The sequence below is a fragment of the Podarcis pityusensis genome (genome assembly GCF_964106645.2).
Source record: "Podarcis pityusensis genome assembly, chromosome: 11".
NCBI lineage: Eukaryota > Metazoa > Chordata > Lepidosauria > Squamata > Lacertidae > Podarcis > Podarcis pityusensis.
In genome coordinates, this window is record NC_138036.1 from 22,298,740 (window position 1) to 22,322,921 (window position 24,182).

The window sequence follows — 24,182 nt, forward strand, 5'->3', positions numbered from 1 at the left end:
TACCCAAAACATTCCACTAGGTTCAATAGTCGTCACCCAGTTTTACACAGCAACCTCAGGTATGATAGGAAATATCAGTAAAGCACTCCTGAGAACACAGGGTAAGCCTGTCTCTCATTCCCTCCCCAATTCATTGGTCATGTTGGTTCATTAAATGACACAAACTTTTCTTGCCTGGAAATGACCGACACGTTTCTGAGGTCACATTGTGGGTGTTTCAGTTTCTAAATGAACATCTATAAAGAGAAAGAAGAAGAAACCTCACTGTGTATATATACCAGATACTTTGATGTGGGGGAACACAAAGCAGCAACGATGGGTGTTTTCTTTGACTTGTGGTTCTTCAGTGCCATTTTTCTCTTCGGGATTCCAAGAGGTAAGTGTCCCATTATATGAGAGAAAGAGAGAGAGAGAGAGAGAGAGAGAGAGAGAGAGAGAGAGAGAGATTGCAATGTAATGCAATCAAGTGGTTAAGCAAAGCAATCTTGTTTTTGTTCAATCATTTATTCAATAGCTTAAAATATATTAGTTGGATTTCTTGCACACCCTTCATCATCAGGTCCCAGGGTGGGTTGCAACAATTTAAAAATGCAATATTAAAACCATTTAAAGCAACTGGCAATTGATTTACAACATGTGTGCTCCTTTCAGTATTTACAAATTAAGGGAACCTGCACACCAGTTTGGTCCACTTGAAGTTGAAAGATGAGCCTGATACTGTACCTTTTTGGCTGAGCTATATCACAGACCTCATCTGGCAGCATTTACTGCTGGGGAAATGCTATCCTTCCCTCTGAGAGCATTGCTGCTCTGTCAAATGCCTCATGTGTGATGGCTATGTAAATGGCTTCAGCTCCCACTGTATTGTGTCTCTGATCAGAAGGGTAAACAGAAGGGCAGCACCTTCCCCATCCCCAGCAGCGAGTATTTAGAATCACAGAACTGTAGAATTGTAGAGTTAGAAGGGACCACAGGGGTCATCTAGTCCAACCCCCCCTGCAATGCAGGAATCTTTCCCCATTAGGTGGGGCTTGAACCCACAACCCTGAGATTAAGAGCCTCCTACTCTACCAACTGATCTATCTCGGTCAGCTCGTATTACTGCCTCTGATCACACCATGATCATAAAGGCACAGTATAGTGAGTAGGTGGTCTGGCTTCGGGAGAGTCCAAAGGGCCAGATTTGGAGGGCTGAGTTTGACCCCCTGGGCCTGAGACTTGCCACCCCTGATCTAACAATTGGCACCACCCTCAGCTTCTGCTGAGCACAAAGCAAGCACCCAGTAATCTCTGCCTCTCTGTATGCACCTGTCTTCATCCTTTGCAGGAGGTCAGCACAAGGAGTGATCCATCAAGCCCACCATCCACTTACGGCAGCTCACCAAAGGCACGCTAAGCCTGTTTTAATACTGCCTGGAATTGCAGAAACAGGAGGCAGGTTGTCAATCACCTGGTTGGGCCACCAGAATAACATGGCCAGGGAGCACTTTTCAGTTTGATGGGCCATCAGTTACACAGGCTTCCTGGAGTGAATTACCGTATTTTTCGCTCTATAACACGCACCCAACCATAACACGCACGTAGTTTTTAGAGGAGGAAAATCCGTAGGTATGCCACCCGTAGGCATTCCCTCCATAACACGCACAGACATTTCCCCTTACTTTCTAGGAGGAAAAAAGTGAGTTTTATGGTGCAAAAAATACGGTACATTCTTTTCCTTCATTACTCATTTTCCTCTATTATTTTTTCTTCTATTATTATTACGGCCGTGTATGCCACCCACTGTGATTATTAGCATGACTAACACCACCACCACCCCTTTCTCAGGTCAATGTGCAGATATAATTGGAGGGAAAGAATCGAAACCACACTCAAGACCTTATATGGCCTTAATCAAAGGACGCAAGATCTGTGGAGGAACGTTGATCAAACCCAACTGGGTGTTAACAGCAGCCCATTGTCGGTAAGTTTCAAGAAATGTTTCTGTTTCTGTTTTTGGTGGTGGTGGTTCACAAACTTAATACTGCCCATGTAGGGATGCTAGCAGTTTTGCAATTACCAGCTTAATATCAGAGCACAGCTATCCTTTGGGTGTTGCACATATCTCTAAATCTTGCAATACAGTTCTTGGCTCAAGAAAACCTAGGAAAATGCATATAAAAATGAATATTGAAGGTTAAAATGGGTATAAAAATGCATGTTTCATAATAAAATACATTGGGGAGCAGATTGGGGTAGAGTGTATTAAATTGTTTATTTTGTGCAAAGTAAGTTCAAAAAGGTAAAATTTGGTGTGGTTTTTAATAAAAATGCAGATTGATGCAGAAAGGGAATGGATTTGTAAATGAACATACCGTATATGAAACTGACATACGCTAGTGAACTTTGGACTTCCTTTAACTTATCCATATTCTTTATCTTCTTAGGGAGAACACTCTCACAGTTGTTCTTGGAGCTCATTCACTTGCTGAACATGAGGATACCCGGCAGACATTTAGGGTTGCTAGACAAATTGCTCACCCATGCTATGATGAGACGACAAAAGAACATGACCTTATGCTTCTGCAGGTATATCTCCAAATGGCACATACATCTAATATAGGTGCTAAGGGAAGCTACCATGTTGTGTCTTTTCCTTGAGAAGTGTTGGGAGTTTGCTGACAGTGACACCCACTGATGGCGTCATGATAGGTGGACTCCTCACAGCTGCTGCAAAAGGCGCACACTTGGCCAAGCATGATCTCTGAACTAGACGTCCTTCCAGTTCTATGAAATTCTATGATAGTGATATGCCGGTTGCCTTGGCAACGGGGTAACACTGGTGGAGTGAAGTTAAAGACGTAAGGTAGAGAAAAGGAATCATAAAGATTGAGCATAACAGCGCCATTGTCTGGGTGATAGGAAACGCTCCCCCTCCCAACCATAAGCCTGGATGTTCAGAGAGATGGGGAGAGGGTTGGGTAAGCTGTTAAGCCTGCTGAGGTCTACTTAGATGCCCAGGAGGCAGAATCTAGGGAGGTTTTCTGGCTAACCTGCCACACTGATTTTAATGGGAGTAGAACATGACAATTTCCTCTGATCCAATTAGCAGGGGGTGGCTGTAAGGGAAGATCTGGCAGCATCCAGAGGGGGTTATGGTAGGATTCAGTAATAGGAGGCCAGGAGGGGCCATATCTCCCCCCAGTGAAGAACATTAGTTCACTCTCCAATTGCACAAGAGAGTGAGGCATATACAAGGTGCTGTTGTTGGCATCTGACTGTCACAAGAGACCATGGAGTGCACCTGGTATAGTGACTTATTTATGACCATGGGACTAACACAAGGGTGGGAAACCTCTGACCCTCCAGATTTTGCTGAACTATAACTCCCATCAGCCCTAGAAAGCCTGGCCAAAGGCAAGGAATGATGGGAGTTGTAGTTCAGCAACATCTGGAGGACCAAGTTGTCCACACCCAGATTAGCGAGCAGTTCTTTGGAACTGGGGTTGGTCCATTTTCTTCCTCAAAGTGATTTTGAGGAGGGCCCCATAAAATTAGCCGCTGACTAGAGAGTTAGTGGAATCAGTATTTTTAGGAAGACCCTGAAGATTTCCCCCCACTCTCCCTTACATTACCTGATGTAAACTAAGCTACCGATATGATGTTCTGAATTGCTGATAGCATCCTGAGTTTATCATGGGCTGCTTGGTTATTTCAAAAGTGAAGTCTGGTTGGTGTTCTTTGTGACTGCACAGAACACTGTGAAAACTTCCTTTTTTAAAAAAGTGTATTTATAAATTCATTAAACTTTAACTTATTTAACCCACTGTTGCTCACAAAATACAGTAGTGTGGAATGTTTCAAATTGAAGATCAGCACATTTTTAGCAGTTTTGTTAGTGAGGTAGGTTAGGCTGAGTAACGGTGACTGACCCAGCAAAGAGTTTCATGGCTGAATGGAGCTTCAAACCTGGCTCTCCCTTGTCTTAATCTGACACACTAACCACTACACCACACTGCCTGCTAATAATAAGTGTTGGTTTTCCCTACACGCACCCACACCCCGCTCTCTCTTCCATCTCTTTTAAGCTTAATGGAACAGCAAAGATTAACAAAGGCGTGAGAACCATTAAGCTTACCAAAAAGGGCGATGATCTCAAGGCAGGAACCAAGTGTCAAGTAGCTGGATGGGGAATTACTCAAAACGGACAGAAGAAGCCATCTGATACCCTGCGTGAAGTTGACGTCACCGTCATTGACAGAAAAATATGCAGTGATGGCTATAATCCTCCTGTTGTGACAAGGACTATGGTGTGTGCTGGAGACAAGAAAGGAGGAAAGGATGCGTGTGTGGTAAGCTTGCTTATTTACCATTTCTGTCCTCAAATATGAACTCTCTTGTGACTGACACCTTGTTCAGTAGCGTAATACACATAAGGAGGAATAATTCAAACAAGTTGTAGCTCTGTTTACTCAAGACTTTTAAATACAGTGTTTCCTTGGTGAAATCCCCCCAACTGGGAATTAAATGACTGTCTCACCAGAGTGGTGCATGCTCTGGTTATCTCCCGCTTGGACTACTGCAATGTGCTCTACGTGGGGTTACCTTTGAAGGTGACCCGGAAACTGCAATTAATCCAGAATGCGGCAGCGAGACTGGTGACTGGGAGTGGACCCTGGGACCACATAACACCGGTCCTGAGAGATCTGCATTGGCTCCCAGTACGTTTCCAAGCACAATTCAAAGTGTTGGTGCTGACCTTTAAAGCCCTAAACGGCCTCGGTCCTGTATACCTGAAGGAGCGTCTCCACCCCCATCGTTCAGCCCGGACACTGAGATCCAGCGCCGAGGGCCTTTTGGCGGTTCCCTCATTGCAAGAAGTGAGGTTACAGGGAACCAGACAGAGGGCCTTCTCAGTAGTGGCGCCCACCCTGTGGAACACCCTCTCTTCAGATGTGAAGGAAATAAGCAGTTATCCTATCTTTAAAAGACACCTGAAGGCAGCCCTGTTTAGGGAAGTTTTTAATATTTAATGCTGTATTGTTCTTAACATTTGATTGGGAGCCGCCCAGAGTGGCTGGGGAGACTCAGCCAGATGAGCGGGGTATAAATAATAAATTATTATTATTATTATTATTATTATTATTATTATTATTATTAAAATATCCCAATGAAGATTAGGGTGGAAACAGCAGTTTAGAGAGAAACAGCAATTATTTTGTAGTGCCTTTCCTGCCCTTAAAAACAACAGGTCTGGGCAAGGTCTGAGAAAAATGTTTCTGCAGAGTTTCAGCATAAACTAAAGAAAAGCCAATGCCTAATCAGACCTTGATTTTGTTACAGCTATGATGGGCACCTGATTAGCTTACCATCACACACAAGTCTGCTTAGTAGTTGGTAAGGTGTGGGAGGAGGAAGATGCAGGAGGTTACCAGGGTTAGGGAGTGATTTACCGTATGTGCAGGAGAGTTGCAGAAAAAGAGCAGGGAGGAAGTGTGGACTTGGGGCAAAGGTGAAAACAGGGTTGCAAAGCCAGGCTGTGGAATAAAAGAGAGAAGCGGTTTCAGAAATGGGGTTGTGGAGGTGAAAAGCAAGCTGGGGTGGAAAGGGGGTTAATATGGGGGAAGGTAGGGGACTTGGTGAGCGGAGCAAGCAGGTGCACGCACACACACAGGTGTGTTTGTATGTATGTTGTACATTATCGTACTTGTCAGAGTTGCTTCCAGATCCTAGCTCACAGAGGATCACGCTAGCCAGCGATCATTAAATAAAAGTCTTTATTGAGTTACAGTTTCCATTCTCAAGCTGCTGCGTGCAACCCTACGTCTAATGGTTAGATCGGCGAAGCTCCATCTGAGTCTCCGCCCCTTGTACACCAACTTAATATCCTAGCCTTGCTCCACCTTTTCCGCCTGACTGTTCTTCTCTGGGTCCCTCTGCCCCCCGGGGTCTCTTCCTTCCGGGATTCCTCTGACGCTGACGCTGACCCCCCTGACTCTTCTCCCTCCTTTCGGCGGGCTTTAGGACCTGGCTCCCTTTCCGGGCTGCCTACTGCGCCACCTTCCTGTGCATTTGAACTTGTCGCGCGCGCCCAACCTTCCACCTTCCGTCTGACCGTTTCTTCGCTCCCCGATGGAGGTGTGGCCACTCCTGACTCGTGCCCTCCCCCCTGTTGTGAGCTGCCAGCGCTTGATCCCTGGCGCCCTTCCTCTTCCCTGCTCTCTGGCGGTGACGCTGGTCCCGATTTCCAACTGCTCCCCTCTGAGTCCCCTCTGGCTCTATCTTCCTGGGGTGTCCCCCTAGGCTCCCCCCTTGCCCTGGCCACTGGTGCTCCTTTCTGTGAATCTTCTGATTCACTGGAAAGACTCGGAGATCTCGGGTCGTCGTCATCACTCATCTTTTCTTCTGCCTCCTCCCCCTCGCTCTCTGTTTCCTCCCTTGCCCTTGCCTCTGCTCCTGAACCCCTGACATCCATCCCCCCCTCGAAGCCCCCTCTTCCCCCCTCCCCTCCTTCCGGTGCGGGATCTGGGTGCTGCTGTGTCAGGGGGACGAATGTCGGATACAGTTCGCTTCCCGTGGCGGGCCGCCATCCGAAGTCTTCCGGTTCTTCCTCCCTGCTCTCGTTGACGACGGTCACCTCCGCTTCCATCTCTGTGCCGCCGTGCTCGAAACCCGGGTCGTCCCCGAAAACGTCCATGTCCGTCTCTCCCTCGTTGCCTTCTGGAGACGTTGCTCGTCCTGGACCCTCCAGCCACCTTCTGCGGAACTGCTCCTCTGGTCGATCATCCCACCAATACGAGGGTTCTGAAGCAGATCCCGAGGGTGACCCCTCCGGGGAACGGGCGTCTCGTGTCGGTTCCTCGTCCGAGTCGAACCCCCGGAACGTGCTGGCTGAAAGCGTGGGCGTGAAAAGCCAGTCGTCGAAAAAGTCTGCTGGCATTGGCCTGTGTGGGAAGAGGGCATGAAACTCTTCTTTGAGCAGAGGTTCGTCTAAAGCGTAGCCCGGCACCCAGCTGTTGGCACTGGCCGGGGTGCCCTCCTTGGCGAGAAGGTATTCTACCCCCTCTTCCCCCCATCTGGAGTCCAAAATCTCCGTGACTTCGTTGATGCGCTCCTCCTGTGCCACTCCCCCTTGCCCGGTTCTCTCTCGGAGCGGACCCGGTGCCGTTCCTGGTTCCTGAAACCTGTGAGGTGCCTTGTAGGGAGTGAGCACCGATCTGTGGAACACCGGATGCATTCTGGAACCCTCCGGAAGAGCCAGCCTGAAAGCCACCGGGTTGACCTGTTCTTCGACTTGGTAGGGCCCCAGTTGTTTATGCCCTAGTTTCTTCTTCGCCAACGACCTGGCCGGCACTGCGTGGGCTGCTAACCAGACCCAGTCTCCCACATGGATCTCTTCGCCAACCCTTCTGTGTTTGTCCGCTTGTACCTTGTATGCGTGTTTAGCCAGCTCCAGGTGCCGCCGCAGCTGATCGTGGACCTCCTGCAACTCCGACGCGAACGCATCTGCTGTCTGCGGCTCCCCCTCCCCCATTCTTTCCAGTCCCAGGAAGGTTCTGGGGTGCCTCCCGTTGTTGGCGAAGAACGGCGTGACCCCCGTGGACACGTGCTTCGTGTTGTTGTAGGCGAACTCGGCGAGAGGCAGGTAATCCACCCACGTCGCAGGCTGTTGATTCGCATAACATCTCAGGTACTGCTGCATGATGGCATTGACCCGCTCCGCTTGCCCGTTGGTCTGCGGGTGTCTAGCCGACGCCAGGTTGATCTTGATGTTCAGGAAGCCCATCAGCCTCTGCCAGAAGTTCGAGATGAACTGTCGCCCTCGGTCGGACAGAATAGACCGCGGCAGACAGTGAACCTTGAACACGTGGTCTATGAACAGTTTGGCGGTTTGTTCCGCCGTGGCCACCTTCGCACACGGAATGAAATGTGCCATCTTGGAGAACAAGTCCACCACCACCAGCACAGCCGTCTTGCCCCTCGAGCTGGGCAGATCCGTGACAAAGTCCAGGGCCACTCTCTCCCATGGTTCGAACGGAGTTTGCAGCGGTTCCAGCAGTCCGGCCGGCGGTCTGTGCACTGGTTTGGCCCTCTGGCAGGTGTCACACCTCGCCACGTAGTCCGCGACTTCCCCTCTCATTCCGGGCCACCAGAAGTCTCTGGCTACTAATTCCACCGTCTTCTCCTTGCCAAAGTGCCCGGCAGTGGGCGCGTCGTGCAGCTGCTGCAGTACCTTGGCGCGAAGTTCGTCTCCCGGCACGTAGATGGCCCCTTTACGGATGAGCAAACCATCTCGCAGCTGGAACTCGTCGGTCGCTGCCGTGCCCCTGTGCACCTCTGCCATCTTTGCTTGCGCGAAGGAGTCATCCTGCAACGCTCGTCGCACCGCATCCAGGTCAACTGTTGCCGCCGCGCACGCCCACACTGTCGGTTCGAAGATGTGCATGGCGGCCGCTGGCGTTGCCTCCTCCAGATACTGTGGCTTACGGGAGAGAGCATCCGCCATGATGTTGGTGTCCCCCGGGACATATTCTATTCGGAAGTCGAAATTCGCAAAGAACTCAGCCCAACGTATCTGCCTCTGGTTCAGGAACTGTGCCGTGCGCCAGTGCTCTAGATTCTTGTGGTCCGTGCAGACCTGCACCGTGTGCTTGGCGCCGATCAGGAAGTGCCTCCACGCTTTGAACGCTGCATGAATGGCCAGCAACTCCCTGTCCCAGATGGTGTAGTTCTGTTCAGACTTGCTGAGCTTCCTTGAGTAAAACGCTCCCGGCCTCCAAACCCCCTGCGGGTCTTTCTGCAGCAGGACTGCTCCCACGGCTCTGTCCGAAGCGTCTGTCTCCACCCTCATCGGCCTGCTGGGGTTGACATGAAGCAGCTGCTCTTCCGACGCGAAGAGACGCTTGAGTGCCTGAAAGGACTGCTCCGCCTGCTCTGTCCAGATGAACTTCTTTTTCTTGGAGCTGAGCGTGTCCGTGATGGCCGCTGTCTGCATCGCAAAGCCTTTGATAAACTTGCGATAGAAGTTCGCGAAGCCGACAAACCGTTGGACCTCCTTCCGGTTGCGTGGGCTTTTCCAATCCAACACTGCTCGGACCTTGGCGCTGTCCATGGCGAGCCCTTTATCAGACAACTTGTAGCCCAGGAAATCCACCTCCGTCACGTCGAATTGGCACTTCTCCAGCTTGGCGTAAAGCCTATGTTGCTGTAGCCTGCTCAGCACTTCCTTGACGTGTCTGTCATGCTCCTGCTGCGATTCCGAAAAGATCAGGATGTCATCCAAGAAACAGACGCACGTCTTGTAGAGGAGCCCCGCCAACACGTGATGCATGAAAGCTTGAAAAACGTGGGAGCCATTTTGCAATCCAAAAGGCATAACTCTATATTCGTAGGTGCCCAGGGGCGTGAACATGGCTGTCTTCCACTCATCTCCTTCCCGCATGCGAATGAGGTTGTATGCCCCTCGCAGGTCCAACTTGGTGAACACTCTGCCCTTCCGTACCTTTGCGAGGAGGTCGTCGATTCGGGGCATGGGGAAGTCCGATGGCTTGGTCACACTGTTCAAGATGCGAAAGTCCACTACAAGTCTTTTTTGGGGCGTGTCCCGCTTCTTAACAAAGAATACCGGACTGCCCCCCGCTGCCTTGGACTCTCGGATGAAACCGCGCTCCAAATTATGATCTATGAACTCTTTGAGTTCCTGCAGTTCGTCCTCAGACATGGAATACAGCTTCCCTTTGGGCAGCGCCGCCCCCGGCAGCAGGTCAATTTTGCAGTCATATGGTCTGTGGGGGGGTAGCCTGTCTGCCTCCTTCTCGCAGAAAACCTCCAAAAATTCCGCGTACTTGTGGGGAACCGCTTGCAGCGTGCCTAGCTGCAGCTGTGACTCCTCTTCCCCTCCTTCCTGCCTGGGCACGATGCAGTGTTCAGCGCAAAAGGAAGAGCCGAAGGTCAGCTGCCTCTGGTACCAAGCCAGCGTCGGGCTGTGCTTGTCCAGCCAACTCATGCCCAATACAATGGGCGTGTCCGATAGTTGAGTGACATTGAAGCTGATGATTTCCCTGTGATTCCCAAGTCGCATCACCATTGGTGGCGTCTGCTTCACCACTTGCCCCCCTAGCAGCTCCCTGCCATCCACCGTGACAACCTGCAGGGGCAGCGTGGCAGGCAGCAACTGTATAGCGTGCCGGTCGACAAAGTCCTGCCCTATAAAGTCCGCATTGCTTCCGGAGTCAATGGTGATTGGCACGTCCATGGTGATTCCATTGGGCAGCTGGAGCGACGCGGTGAGCCTCACTACCGGTTTGGGCGGGAGGGGGTCCATGGGCTGTAAAATCTCTGGGGACTGCTTCACTGACACGTCTGGCTGGGCCCCAGTGCCTCTTCCTCCAACCAGACTCCGTCGTTTCCCTGCTGTGGTTGTCCTTGCTGCGTTGCTGCAGTTACCATTGCTGAGGCTGCAGTGTGCTTGTGGAGCCTCTGGGGACACTCTTTCGCCATATGCTGTGGATCATCGCAGATGTAACACTTCCTGTTCCCTCTAGGAGGCTTCGCTTTCACTGCTGCCGGTGCTAGGGCTCTGGCTGCTGACTGAGCCCTTGCACCTCCAACCTCCATAGGTTCCGCTCCTCCTCCTGGAGGAGGCGTGGATTGCGCACGCGCTGCTTCTCTGGGAAGGAAGGAGGAGCCCCTGGCTGGTTCGCGCCCTCCACGCCCTTCGCCACTGCTCCACGGACGTCCTTCCAGCCGCACCCCCACCGCCAGCGCCCTCTGAACGATCTCCTGCGTGGTCCGGGGTCTCTCCCCCCTCGCAATTTCATCTTTAACCGAGCCGTGCAATCCCTCCCAAAACAGGTCTCTTACAGGAGCCGAATCTCTGTCCCATTCCAGAGCACTGACCAAAGCGAAAAAGCGGGCATGGTACTGCCTTACGCTGGCCCTCCCTTGCTTCAGTCCATGTATCTGCTGCCGAGCAAGATCCACGTCAATGCTTGACAAAAAGCACCCATCCATCGCTTTAATAAAGGCATCCGCATTTTGGAGCGCCGGATCCTTATCTCTCCACAAATTGCGCAGCCATGCTTTAGCATCTCCATGCAAATGGGACATGATGAATCCCACCTTCTCTTGCTCATCTCTAAAGTCTTTGTTCAGCAGTTGCAGTGCACACATTACATCTGCTCTAAAGTTGGGGTACTGTTGCAAATTCCCATCGAAGTGAGAGACCAAACCGCCTGTTCGTCTCCCCAACCCAATCCCCTCCGGTTTGGGTGTCAGTTGCCCTTGCTTCGTAAGCACTTCCAACCTGACCTGGAGATCCCTGTAGGCGGCAGCTGCGTCCTCCTCTCTCTTCCTGGATGCAAGAGCCTCGGCATTCAGGCGCGACACTGCTTCTCTGAGTTCCACTATCTGCTGTTCGGCCGTCATGTTGTCTGCCGTTCGTGAGCTCGCTAGTAGGCACCCGCTTTCTCTCCTCTCCGCGAGGCTGTAGATGCCCACAATTTAAGAGATGGAGCTTACTGTCAGAGTTGCTTCCAGATCCTAGCTCACAGAGGATCACGCTAGCCAGCGATCATTAAATAAAAGTCTTTATTGAGTTACAGTTTCCATTCTCAAGCTGCTGCGTGCAACCCTACGTCTAATGGTTAGATCGGCGAAGCTCCATCTGAGTCTCCGCCCCTTGTACACCAACTTAATATCCTAGCCTTGCTCCACCTTTTCCGCCTGACTGTTCTTCTCTGGGTCCCTCTGCCCCCCGGGGTCTCTTCCTTCCGGGATTCCTCTGACGCTGACGCTGACCCCCCTGACTCTTCTCCCTCCTTTCGGCGGGCTTTAGGACCTGGCTCCCTTTCCGGGCTGCCTACTGCGCCACCTTCCTGTGCATTTGAACTTGTCGCGCGCGCCCAACCTTCCACCTTCCGTCTGACCGTTTCTTCGCTCCCCGATGGAGGTGTGGCCACTCCTGACTCGTGCCCTCCCCCCTGTTGTGAGCTGCCAGCGCTTGATCCCTGGCGCCCTTCCTCTTCCCTGCTCTCTGGCGGTGACGCTGGTCCCGATTTCCAACTGCTCCCCTCTGAGTCCCCTCTGGCTCTATCTTCCTGGGGTGTCCCCCTAGGCTCCCCCCTTGCCCTGGCCACCGGTGCTCCTTTCTGTGAATCTTCTGATTCACTGGAAAGACTCGGAGATCTCGGGTCGTCGTCATCACTCATCTTTTCTTCTGCCTCCTCCCCCTCGCTCTCTGTTTCCTCCCTTGCCCTTGCCTCTGCTCCTGAACCCCTGACAGTACTGATTTAATACTATGTCATTTTTAAACTTGTTGGAAAATATTTCAAAATGTGTACGCACATTGAACTGGTAAACAGGTAGCTATGTTCAGAAATTACATAGTTAACCATATTTTTAATTATATTTAAAAAAATATTTTCTGACTTTCATCATAGTAGCATGTGGAAGAATCTTCTGGCTTCTTTTCAGGCTACAGATTTGTGTTTACTGCACATATTTGAGATCTTTTCCAAACATTTATAATTATTTATAATAATGATACATATATACATTGCTTTTCACAAGAAGTCTCAAAGCAACTTGCAAAATATTTAAAGTCTGTGCATGTTTTCTCAGAAGTCTCAGTAAGTTCGGGTTGCCATACGTCTGGAATTTCCCAGACATAGCCAGGATCTGGCCGTCAGAAACAATGTTCAGGTGGAAAAATCACTGAAATGTCCAGGAAAATTCGTACATACAGAAGTGTAGATTCTGGTGAATTTCCTTTAGAATAGCTCAAAAACTTCTTCTTTTTTTGAGATTTTGCAAAAGAAAGCTCAACTTTGGCAAAATAAATAAATAAATACCGTATTTTTCACCCTATAGGGCGCACCAGCCCATAGGGCACACTTATTCTTTGGGGGGGGGGGAAATAAAGGGGAAAAAAATCCCCCCACCCCAAGCCCCAAAGAGCAAAGAAGCCATGACAGCGAGTGGGATGGATCCCACTAGCTGTCCTGGCTTCATTTATAGCCTGGGGCTGGGGGTCCAGGAGCGAAGGCGAGGTTGCGCTCAACCTCGCCACCGCTCCCGGAGCCTGCGGGGCTGGGGGCGGGGGAAGCCCAAGCTTCCCCCGTCCCCAGCCCCCAGAACGGGTCTGGGAGCGATGGCGAGGTAAATCTCTTTTTGAAATCTGGCAACCCGACACTACGTTCCATGGAGTTTACTCCCAAGTAGGTAGGCATAAAACTGCTGAAACCCTAAGCACACTTCATAGGTGCCAACTCCCTGGGGCCCTGGGTGCCTGAGCACCCACAAAATTCCCCATGAAGGGGCCAGGCACCCGCAAATTTCAGTGCCAGGGCCATGCATGTTGCCCCTATGCATATGGCCCCGGGCACCCACAGTTGCGGAGCCAAGCTGGCACACTTCCTACACCTCCCACACAGAGAATATAGCGGGATCTATAGTGGGAATATAGTGGGAGAACAGTTGAAGGACTGTCCTGTAGGGAAATCATGAAATGCAGGTGTTTAATTTGTCAAAACTCTCCTTTTACTATCATTTTGAGAGTGTGAGCAAAGAAAGATATGAATCAGGGAATAGTCTTGTCAAGGCTCTCTCTTCTTTTTCCCACCAGGGTGACTCGGGTGGTCCTTTGATATGTAACGGGGAACAAAAAGCTATTGTATCCTTTGGTGGAAAATCAGCATGTGGTGATAAACGTCAACCTGGCGTCTATACTCTTCTCACAAAGAAGCATATCTCCTGGATACAAACGACGATTGGAGGCAACCTATAGATGGTTGGTCTGATTTTGTGATTCTCTCACCAAATACTCGTTGATCTGGTTTTAATAAAATCAAATGTAAACAACAACAAAAAACCCTTGCTAGCTGCTTTAATTCATGGGTATGTCGCTCATGTCATTCATACACCCACGGGGTGTATGGGATGTTATAGGAGGGTAGTATCTCTGGTGGGGAACATGTTGTGCTGCTTTTGGATAGTTTGTCCACCTTTGGTCCCCCTCGCTGCACTCAACACTCACCTGCACCTCCTAGAAGCTCTCAGCATGTGAGAGTGGACAGACCCCAGGAACGGCTTCCACTGGCTGGCTAAACCAGGTGAGGGTAGCCGATGGATCTCAAACCCTCGCTGAGCTAGTGACTTTCCCTGCATGAAAACACAGGCTCTGGCAGATTGAATGGACGAGACCTATAGTGGTCTAGAGGGAAGTGAGGTGCAGATGGGGCTTGTCTGCCTGGGCAGGTAGCCCATCTGGGAGAAGGAAAACTCTGTTCCTAAACCTGCACTGCCTTGCAGGATATTTTCAGGAGAAGAAAACGCTAAGGTGGAGGTTTTCAATCTTTTTGAGACCACGGCTCCCTTGACCAACTACATTCTTCCTGCAGCACCCCTGTGGGGCTCAGAGTCCAGTTATGTCACCCCTTGCCTGCAGAGCTGGCAGCCTCTCACCCTTTTGCAAACACCCTCCCTTGTGGAGGGTTCCCTCAGTCTCCTCTCCCCTCTCCTTGGGAGTCCTCTGGGCAGCCGCTGCTGCCGCCCCCTGGTATCTGAGCTGCCCCCCCCCCCCGCCCCAAAGGGAGGTTCCTCCTCCCACTGCCCCACAAGGGTGTGTGACTTGTCTGTCCATTCCCAACAGCAAGGGCTAGAGGACTGGTGGCTAGGCTTTCTCGCCTGCTTGCTTACTCCGAGGCCACCTCAGCTCCTGGCAACCAGCACCCCCCTACCTAGACCCAGAGGCACCATTTGCCCAGGGAGCTTGTAGCTGCAACAAACAGCTATGCAAGCCTTTGGGAGGCAGAGATGCAAGAGGGCATCAAAGGAGGGAGGGAAGGAAAGAGGGACAGAGGCCAGTGTTGTCCATGGCACCCCTGGTAATCATTCAGGGCACCTCAGGGTACCCTGAGGGCACTGGTACACTGGTTGAAAACCAGTGGGCTAAGGAGTAAGCCCTACACAAATCCGGCATCCCTAAGACGGTTGGATAGCACCTTATATGCCTCATTCTGGCAACTCCTGCAGCCAAGCTGGTCCCATTTGTGTTGCTCTGGTTTCCTTTGGACCACATCAGCAAGGCCAAGAGGGCCCCTTGAAATTTGGGCAGCCCAGGACCTCCATACACACTGCCCAGACTTGAAACCTGGTCACTTAGGTGCTGCTAACACAGCTGTTTGATTTCACTCCCGGAGGCAGACTCCATTCTCGCGAGACAGACAGATGCCAGCATGCCATTCACACCTGTCATGGCCCGTTTTGTACTAGGACCATCTCTCAATTAAGAAAATTTGAAGGATATGAAATTCACATGCAGCAGAATGAGGTGGGGATGCAGCGGCAGAGTTCTGAGGTACTAGACTGCAATGAATCATTTCAGGTGGCCCCAAGAGGAGTCGGAGGAAGAGCTGCCAGCCATTGAAGCCATGTGGCCGCTGTGTTCGGCTCATCCCCCAGCTCCTCCCAGTATTCTGACATCACACGCACGACCTTGCCCCCCCCATTGCCCTTGAAAGCTGGTGCCTCTGATACGATCAATACTCTGCAAGCAGAGAAGCAACACAAGAGGGAGCAGATTTGACTAGAATCTTCCATAATGTGCTTGTGGGTTTACTTGCAGAGGAAGAGCATTCAGAAACAGCATTTTGAAATGACACAGCCCACTTTGCCTACCATCTCAGGGTGCACCCTTGTTGAGCTGCATGTGTGAACCAGGCCACAGAGATCTAGCAGGGTTGTGGACCAGGTGTCATACTTCACAGAGGGTCATCCTCCATTTAGAGGACTGTCGTCTCCATGTCTGGTTGAAAGTGCCATAAGATTGCAGAGCGGGTGAGGCCTGGAAATTGCAGGCTCACAGTGAGCCCCATTTAAATTATAGTAATAATTTCTAAAGTTTCATCTATTCCATACATAAAAATCAGCATGTGGGCAAACTGTTGCCATATGTTGTTGTCTTTTGGGGGATGATACCTTTTTTTGGCAAGGCATAGCTTGTCACCCTAGAGTTCTAGTGGAGGTCTAATTGTCTCACTGAGAGAGCAGAAGTTACACTCTCAGTTCATTGCTCCATCCAACTGATGTCTGGCCTTATGTTCTGGCCGATCCTGCCACATATGAGACACAATCTGTATAATGATCTCTGGCAAGCGAGCAACCTGATAAGCAACGAAGGCTCTCCGTCAGTTTTATACAAGTTTATTTAAAGGAAAGACACATCCAGAGCATGGCGTTCTGCCTGCTCTCATTAATCTTAGTTGCTCAGTCTGACTCATCGTTCCTCCCCCCAACAGGAAGAACGCCAAAATCCCACCTTTCGTCTCCTTCCCTTCCATTGCTCTTGGAGCATCTCTAATCTTGTTTTAGGACTGTAGGGCTGAGCTACCTCTTCCTCAGAAGACTTAGCCTCCGACACCGTCTTATCTGCTGGTTGCCTGGCAATGCCTTGGCCAACTTCCAACTCTCCCCCCCCCTTGGGAGCTAACCGCTTTTTCCCTGGAGAGGAGGGGCCCTGGGCTGTTCTCTCTAAAATCAGACAGACAGTTCTCATCTACAGAGTTAACCTCTTCCTAACTCAGCTCAATTTCTGAGGCTGACTCTCCCAGTGTGCTCTGGGGGGCAAAATTCCTGACAATCTGCATTTTAATGACCATTTAAAACAATCTTTCTCAACCTGTGGGTCCCCAGATGTTGGACTACAACTCCCATCACCCCTAGCTAGCAAGGCCAGAGCTCAGGGATGATGGGAGTTGTAGTCCAACAACATTTGGGGACCCACAGGTTGAGAACCACTGATTTAAAGGTTTTTATATAGCAGTGACAGCAACTTTCATGCACGTAACAGAAACTGAATCCAGAACTTCTTGTTGCTTTGTAATTTATGAATTCAGCATTGAAGGGTGTGTTTTTTTACACTTGCTTTAAATTAAAACCACAGGGGACTCTGAGGATAACCAACTTCTCTATGCTATGCTATGCTCTGGCCATGGCTGAGACCACATCACAGAGCATTAAAAAGCCCTACAACATGGAACAAAAGCAGGTTATCTCTGAACTGTGGGAAGAGGTGGTAGCGAGTCCATTCAGAGGCATACAGTTGGGGTGCCAGAGGGGCGATTGCCCTGGGCGCAGATTCTTGAGGGGGCGCAAAACAGGCACCCCCAAGGCAGCACCCACAGCACAATGATGCCTGGTGCTCCTCTCCTGGTGTCAGAGGAAACAATGCTCGCAGAGAGCGCACCGGGCCATGCAATTCTGGAGTCACCAGTGTGGGGGCACCTGGTTTGCACCCGCCAAGTGTTGCTTCAGCTGGCTGGGCTCCCCTTTGCACAGGTGGGCAGGGAAAGGGTTTGGCAGTGCTCCCCAGTCTTCCTTGCATAATTATTTGTTCTTGATACCCAGCTAAGGCTATCCACAGAAACACAATTTATTATCCCAAAACTGTTTCAGACCACCTCACAAGGAGGTGTAAGCATTTACAGTGGTATCTCGGGTTACATACGCTTAAGGTTATATACGCTTCAGGTTACACACTCCGCTAACCTAGAAATAGTGCTTCAGGTTAAGAACTTTGCTTCAAGATAAGAACAGAAATCGGGCTCCGGCGGCGCAGTGGCAGCAGGAGGCCCCATTAGCTAAAGTGGTGCTTCAGTTTAAGAACAGTTTCAGGTTAAGTATGGGCCTCCGGAACGAATTTAGTACTTAACCCGAGGTACCACTGTATACTATTTCCTACAATATTCTGGAATACACCTGTCCCATTTTACAGCTGGAGGTCGCTGAGACAGATTGATTTTGGCTAGTTATCTGTCAGAGCATGCTTGTCAGAGAATGATGCGCTATTATCTCATCATACAACAATCACTGGAGGAACAGAATGGTGATGTCATAATCATGCCAGCTAATGGTAGGTGTTTTCTTCAGTCTGGCCAGAATTGTAGTTTTCAGCCAACTTTAAAGTACTTTTTTCCTGAAAACTGCAACAGCTATAGCAATGATTATTCTCTCTCTCTCTCCCTCTCTCTCTCTCTTTGTACCTCTTAGCTGAATAACTGTTGATATACATACTGAGATCCCCAGTCTCTCTCCGATGCCCATAAACAACACCTCTCTAGAAAGCCCAGAGGCAAATTTCTGAGCTTATAAAAGGATGCCCTTGAGACGACGAAATGAAATCTCACTTCCTTCCTGTGCTCGATACATATTAGACTTCTCATTGGGGGGGGCCACAAACAATGGGGCGTGTTTTTGTTTTGTGCTTTTCCATGACCATTTTCCTCCTCAAAATTCAGAGAGGTAAGTCAGTGTTGCTATATGTCTCCGGCACACCCCACTTCTCCTCCTCCTGTATATGTAGAGCATGGTGTATATAGAACGACCACATGACCAAAAAGTAATTTGGTGCAAGTTTTTCCCTGCTAGCCTAATTGCCTTGGTGGTCAGCAGGACAGAGGAGAGAGGCTGTGGGCTGGGGGGGGGGCGTGTATTAAAACATTCTTAGAGCTATGTGGAATTCTGAACTAAACTAGCCACCGTGCCAAAGAAACAGAATATGTTATGTAAGTCTAAAGATGGACCCATCTGTCAATTTCAGATTTAAATTTAAAGCACATTCCCCTCCTCACAGACTCCTGGGAACTGGAGGGTCAGACTTATTTTGTGGTGGGGAATGTGTTTTTATTTTATTTATATTGATGTAAATATGTATATGCTGCTCTTCATAAATAATAGAGCAGTTTGTATAACAAAAAAACCCAGGACCATCCCCCAAAAAATTCACATCTGAGGCAGACCAGAAAATGGCACCCCCTGCTGGCCAGGGAAGAAGAGGTAAGTGAAGATCTACATTGAGAACAAGGCAAGAAATCAAAGCAACCTTATCTAATGGTTGAAGGGGGTATCAAAGCGCATCGAAGGGGGGAAAGGGCCTGCTTTGAAATCATACCAAGCGGGTGCAGAGTCCAGGAGACCCCAGAGGACAGTCCCCACCATTTCCTCCCTAGGGGTAGGATGAGACCACCACCAGCACCTATTTGCCAAGAGGTGGAATGGGGGAATTTAAAAATATGAAATATTTACAGAATTTCTCTGTTCCTGCCCACACACCCATAACTCATGAGCTGGCCTGCAGTACATTACATACTTACTTACTTACTTACTTACTTACTTACTTACTTACAGTAGTACCTCAGGTTACATACGCTTCAGGTTACAGACTCCGCTAACCCAGAAATAGTACCTTGGGTTAAGAACTTTGCTTCAGGATGAGAACAGAAATCGTGCTCTGGTGGCGCGGTGGCAGCAGGAGGCCCCATTAGCTAAAGTGGTGCTTCAGGTTAAGAACAGTTTCAGGTTAAGTACGGACCTCCGGAACGAATTAAGTACTTAACCTGAGGTACCACTGTACTTACTTATTTCATAAAATATATATACCACTTGATTGTAAGAGGGAAAAACCTCAAAGCAGTTTACAAATCCAACCTGATCAAATGACTTATGTCCTACAGGTCAGCCTCAAGATATAGTTGAATGGATAGAAGAAGGTCACCCTTTAGGATCATATATGGTTGCACTCATCAAAGGAAATGGCGTGTCCTGTGGAGGAACTTTGATCAAACAGAACTGGGTGTTAACAGCAGCCCATTGTTTTCCGTAAGTTTGGAGAAATAATGATGATTGTAGAAACCTCTTCCTGGCATCAATTCTCAAGGACCTTTTCAAGTCAGGTAGCAATATTTGCTTCATAACATCCATTGCTTACAGCAGCTGCTTGTAAATTCAAGAAGGGTAAGAGAACAAGGATATCCAACTGTGGGCTTGAAATGTGGATAACAGCCAGATACTAGCTGCTTAGAACATGGGTAGGCAATCTAAGGCCCAGGGGCCGGATCCGGCCCAATCGCCTTCTAAATCCGGCCTGCGGACGGTCCGGGAATCAGCATGTTTTTACATGAGTAGAATGCGTCCTTTTATTTAAAATGCATCTCTGGGTTATTTGTGGGACATAGGAATTCGTTCAATTTCCCCCAAAAAAATATAGTCCGGCCCCCCACAAGGTCTGAGGGACAGTGGACCAGCCCCCTGCTACAAAAGTTTGCTGACCCTTGGCTTAGAACATATCTTTGCAGTATTAAAAAGATCTTCACTAGCATCCAGTTGGCTTCTGAGTACAATTTAGGTGTTGACTGTCACCTACAAAGTTCTACTTGGGTTGGGATCAGAATCTCTGAAAGCGCCTACCGTCATATGAACCTCCTCACACACTGGGTATCAAAAATGTATGGGTGGTGACAAGTGACAGGGCGCAGGTCATTAGTTAAATTGGCTGGTGCATGTTGTGGCCGCTCATGTCCAATGAGGAGAGAAGATCAGTTCCATTCTGGTTCCGTTCTCTCCAGAGATGCTTGGCTGGTACACTCTGGACAGTTGGAAAACTCCCTAGAGCAGTGTGAGTTGGTGGGGAGAAGAGAGATGATTCCATTGGGCAAGCAGAAATGGAACAATTTCCTCCGTGCTATGCTGGTTTCCACCTTTAGTATGGAATTTCCATTTTTATTCACTCATTTTTCACAGGCAACCAGACGACGCTGTTCTCCAGTCATTGTCAACATGTCTGCATCTGTATTGGAATTGTTTTAAAGATGTTTTCATTGTTTTAACGCTTCTTGTTTTCTGCCCTGGGCTCCTTTGGGAGGAAGGACAAGATACAAATTAAGCAAATAAATGTATTTTCCACAAATCCAACTTTTTCCAGAAGAATGGAAGAGTAGCATAGTCTCCACAGGTGTACAAGTCCTTCATGATACTCTTCTGTCTTTTTAAAAAGGGTGGGATTCTGACATGGGCAGTGACCTGTCAAACAAGTCAATCGTTCGCAGCTCAGCACACACTTGCCAGAAGCTTTCTGCCAGCCGCCATTTTATAACATTAGTTTTTTTAATCAATCTTTTAATTAGCGCTGAAACCCCTTTCTGACTGTAAAAGAGTGGTCACAAATTAGAATGAGCAAGGTGATAAAATGGCAGCTGCTGCAGAGTTAATACTGATTATACGATGAGCTTCAAATGGCTGCTCACCCGCAGTCAGAGCTCGCCCAAAACATTTTACTGCCTGGGGCAGCAAAATATATACATATATGGATAAAGAAGAGTGTGCGAATGCAAACACTCAGAATGGTAGAAATCAAATATCAGTGAGGTGAATTTATCAGTGGTTCATCTTTTCAGGGATGAAGAAACATACATGATTTTTGGAGCTTATTCACGAACTAAAATGGAGCATGGAAAACACAAGGCTAACATTACCAAAACATTTTCTTACCCAGGATTTAATCCAAAGACATTTGAAAATGACATTATGCTTTTGCAGGTAAGTTGATTTTATGTAAGTGCTATCGCCGTTTTAAACTGCATGTGTGTTTATATATGCAATTGTTTATGTGTTCATTTAATGAAATTTACAAGCAGTTTGATGTAATAAAACCTCAAAAGCATTTTACAGTTATTTTAACTTCTTTATATGTATATATATATCTTCTTCTTCTTTGGCGATCACTCATAGCCGAGTAAGATTGTCTTCCATAAACACGGGGTGGGTGGGTGTGTATATATATATATAAGTAAGTGTGTGTGTGTGTGTGTGTGTGTGTGTGTGTGTCTGTGTGTGTATCTATAATAATAATAATAATATATAAAATTGTTTCAGGATGCCTCATGGAGAGTGATTCATAAAGGAAATATTATTATTATTTATTAATTAATATTATGCTAGAAGGAAGCCTAAGGTAAATTGCATGAAAATCTGTGGCCACTTCTTGTCTATAGATCCCAACTATAGATCCTTTTTATGATTCCTTCAGTTTCAGTCAGGAAAAGGCCACCCGCCACCTGTAAAAACCATTCCACTTACCCACACATATGATGACATCAAGGGTGGAACCCAGTGTGTCGTAATTGGGTGGGGAACAATTAACAGAAGAAGCGGATTTGATACACTTCATGGAGCCAACGTCACCATCATTAGCAGAAAGGTCTGCAATGACAAGCACCACTATAATTCTCACCCTCCTCTGACAATGAATATGCTATGTGCTGGTGAAAAGAAAGGCGGCGGGGACAGGTGTATGGTAAGAGAGTCTTTGTTTCTTTCCATTAATTCTGCACTCATGCAAACGTAAAATTACAGCCTCCCCCAAAAATGAAGAAATTTTTGCCTTTCAGCTGATCGGCTGAGGAATCAGTTAAATTGTTTTTTTTTTACCAAATATTCAATAAGAAACAATAAGAAAACTGAGGCATTGAATGAAGTACAGCTACCTGATTCGTTTTTAGAAGGAATGTCCACCTTTAACACTTCTTTTTTAAAAATAAATAAATACTCTACCATAGTAAGATACCAGAAGTCGCTTAAGACAAAATGAAACGGCCTCAACGTGCAATTAAAACCAATTAATCACCACTTAGAAACTTCTGTAATCAATCAGTCTATAAATCAGTTTAAGTAAAATGAAATGAAATGGCCCTCACTTACTAAGAATTGAGCCTCTGCTGGTTTATGAAGTAAAACTTTAGCTGCTTAAAGTTCTAATTACACTGAAGAAGGCATGCAGCTTTTGATGAAGATTTGAATTCATAATCTTAACAATGCTTAGTGTTTTATCCAATATGACTTGGGGAATAATCAAGCTATAGCTGTGTAGTTTTATTTATTTTATCCCGATTTGCTAGGCAAAATCCTTCCTAGGTTGAAGTCATTATTAAAATGTAGTGTGTTAACTTAGGGACTGAGTACCAATCTGGATTAATGCTGCTTGATGTTATTATTGTATTAGCATCATCAGCATCAACAACAACAATAATTATTATTATTAGTCTGGTGTCAGTAGCAGGTAATCACTCTGGGGCTCATAGGCTGTGCCATCTGCCTCTGCCTGCCATAGACTGTATTGTGCTGCATTGCAGTCACTGTTTTAATTAAAACATTTTGTTAAAATGAATAATTGCAGAACTGAATTTGTTGTTGGAATATTATGACCATAGGGAGGTATATAGATCAGCTTCTGCTTAATGGTAACATCCAATCTCTTCTTTCCTTTCTTTTCCTCAGGGTGACTCTGGTAGTCCTTTAATATGCCATGGGGAACAAACTGGAATCCTCTCATTTGTTAGAAAATGTGAAAGTCACCGATACCCTGGCGTCTATGCTCGACTCACACCCAACCACCTCTCCTGGATAGACACAGTCATGAACAATGGCACTAGCTGATCACATGATTTTATGATACTCATTTTTGATACATATTGATGAAGCTTTTCTTTGTTTGCTTGTGATTCAGTTTATGCTCATCTTATTTGTTAGGTTGTGGGCAAACATACCAGACGACACAGCGATTCTTCAAACAGCTCTTGTTTATTCAAGCCAGAACAGAACTGAACTAAAGGGTTCAGCCAGCCTGCTTATATAGAGCTCCAGAACAACGTAAATGTTGCAACTTTCTAAAACTACCCAATCACTGAACGTCACTTTCGATCCTTCATTTGCATAACTATCTACAGTATCCCCCTGCTGGCCCAGGGTGAGAACTTCAGTACATAACATTATTCATCTCTGTAGCTGAATTATAACACCCATTTAACAGATGGGAAGCAGATACCTCAGCACCCAAGACCAGCTTTGGGATCTAAATGCTGATCTGTGATCTGAACTCCCGCTTCTAAAATCTAGTTCCAATATTCAGTCTACTGTCGGTATAATTAGGGGTTTTTCTTGCCGCTGGCCCAGAGAATTTCACCATCCACATACAACCTATTACCTTGAACTTGAAGTCAAATTAGCAGCCTAAATCCTAAGCCTGACTGCATCAACAACAACAAGCATTCAGCCGCAGTTATGGGAAGCAAACTTGCTGCCTGATTTGAATGAACGGAAGTTGTGCCTTTGATGTCATCGACATGTTCAAGCTCATTGTTTGCAGAATCAAAAGGAGGGTTTGCTTATCCTCCTTCACCCACTGCAGTCCTAACCTGACTACTGTAAACATATGAAATTCATAAGGGGCAAATCAGAGAAGCAAAAGTTGGTACTTACTGTGGTAAGTTTCTTCTCTGTAAGGAAGAAGGGGGTCCTGGGTGGGTTGTCGCCGGCCTAGCACTTCAGAGGGTCACAGTTTAAGTGACTTCTTGTACAGTGGTACCTCGGGT

At 48.0% G+C, this 24,182-nt stretch overlaps 2 protein-coding genes across 3 annotated transcripts; both read left to right on the top strand.

Annotated features, from left to right (window-relative positions):
• Positions 1–237: 237 nt before the first annotated feature.
• Positions 238–13,849, top strand: LOC308458232 (granzyme A-like). Its single transcript, XM_080973123.1, has 5 exons — positions 238–376; positions 1,828–1,963; positions 2,427–2,568; positions 4,068–4,331; positions 13,604–13,849. Exons 1-5 carry the CDS (start codon positions 316–318, stop codon positions 13,763–13,765), a joined length of 765 nt encoding a protein of 254 aa, XP_080829249.1. The 5' UTR covers positions 238–315; the 3' UTR covers positions 13,766–13,849.
• Positions 13,850–17,883: 4,034 nt separating this feature from the next.
• LOC308458250 (granzyme A-like) lies at positions 17,884–23,855 on the top strand. Of its 2 annotated transcripts, XM_080973173.1 has the most exons (7): positions 17,884–18,279; positions 19,491–19,635; positions 21,210–21,351; positions 21,842–22,108; positions 23,089–23,247; positions 23,296–23,326; positions 23,582–23,855. In XM_080973173.1, exons 1-5 carry the CDS (start codon positions 18,219–18,221, stop codon positions 23,245–23,247), a joined length of 774 nt encoding a protein of 257 aa, XP_080829299.1. In that variant the 5' UTR covers positions 17,884–18,218; the 3' UTR covers positions 23,296–23,326; positions 23,582–23,855. The 2 variants fall into 2 exon arrangements, with proteins under 2 accessions (XP_080829299.1, XP_080829298.1); XM_080973172.1 differs by lacking the exons at positions 23,296–23,326; positions 23,582–23,855 and having other exon boundaries at positions 23,089–23,295.
• Positions 23,856–24,182: the final 327 nt, after the last annotated feature.

Coding starts and splice junctions, on each gene's coding strand:
- LOC308458232 (XM_080973123.1), top strand. CDS start 316: ATGGGTGTTTTCTTTGACTTGTGGTTCTTCAGTGCCATTTTTCTCTTC. Junction 1,964..2,426: donor TTAACAGCAGCCCATTGTCG/GTAAGTTTCAAG, acceptor TTATCTTCTTAG/GGAGAACACTCTCACAGTTG. Junction 4,332..13,603: donor GAGGAAAGGATGCGTGTGTG/GTAAGCTTGCTT, acceptor TTTTCCCACCAG/GGTGACTCGGGTGGTCCTTT.
- LOC308458250 (XM_080973173.1), top strand. CDS start 18,219: ATGGGGCGTGTTTTTGTTTTGTGCTTTTCCATGACCATTTTCCTCCTC. Junction 18,280..19,490: donor CCTCCTCAAAATTCAGAGAG/GTAAGTCAGTGT, acceptor TATGTCCTACAG/GTCAGCCTCAAGATATAGTT. Junction 22,109..23,088: donor GCGGCGGGGACAGGTGTATG/GTAAGAGAGTCT, acceptor TCTTTTCCTCAG/GGTGACTCTGGTAGTCCTTT.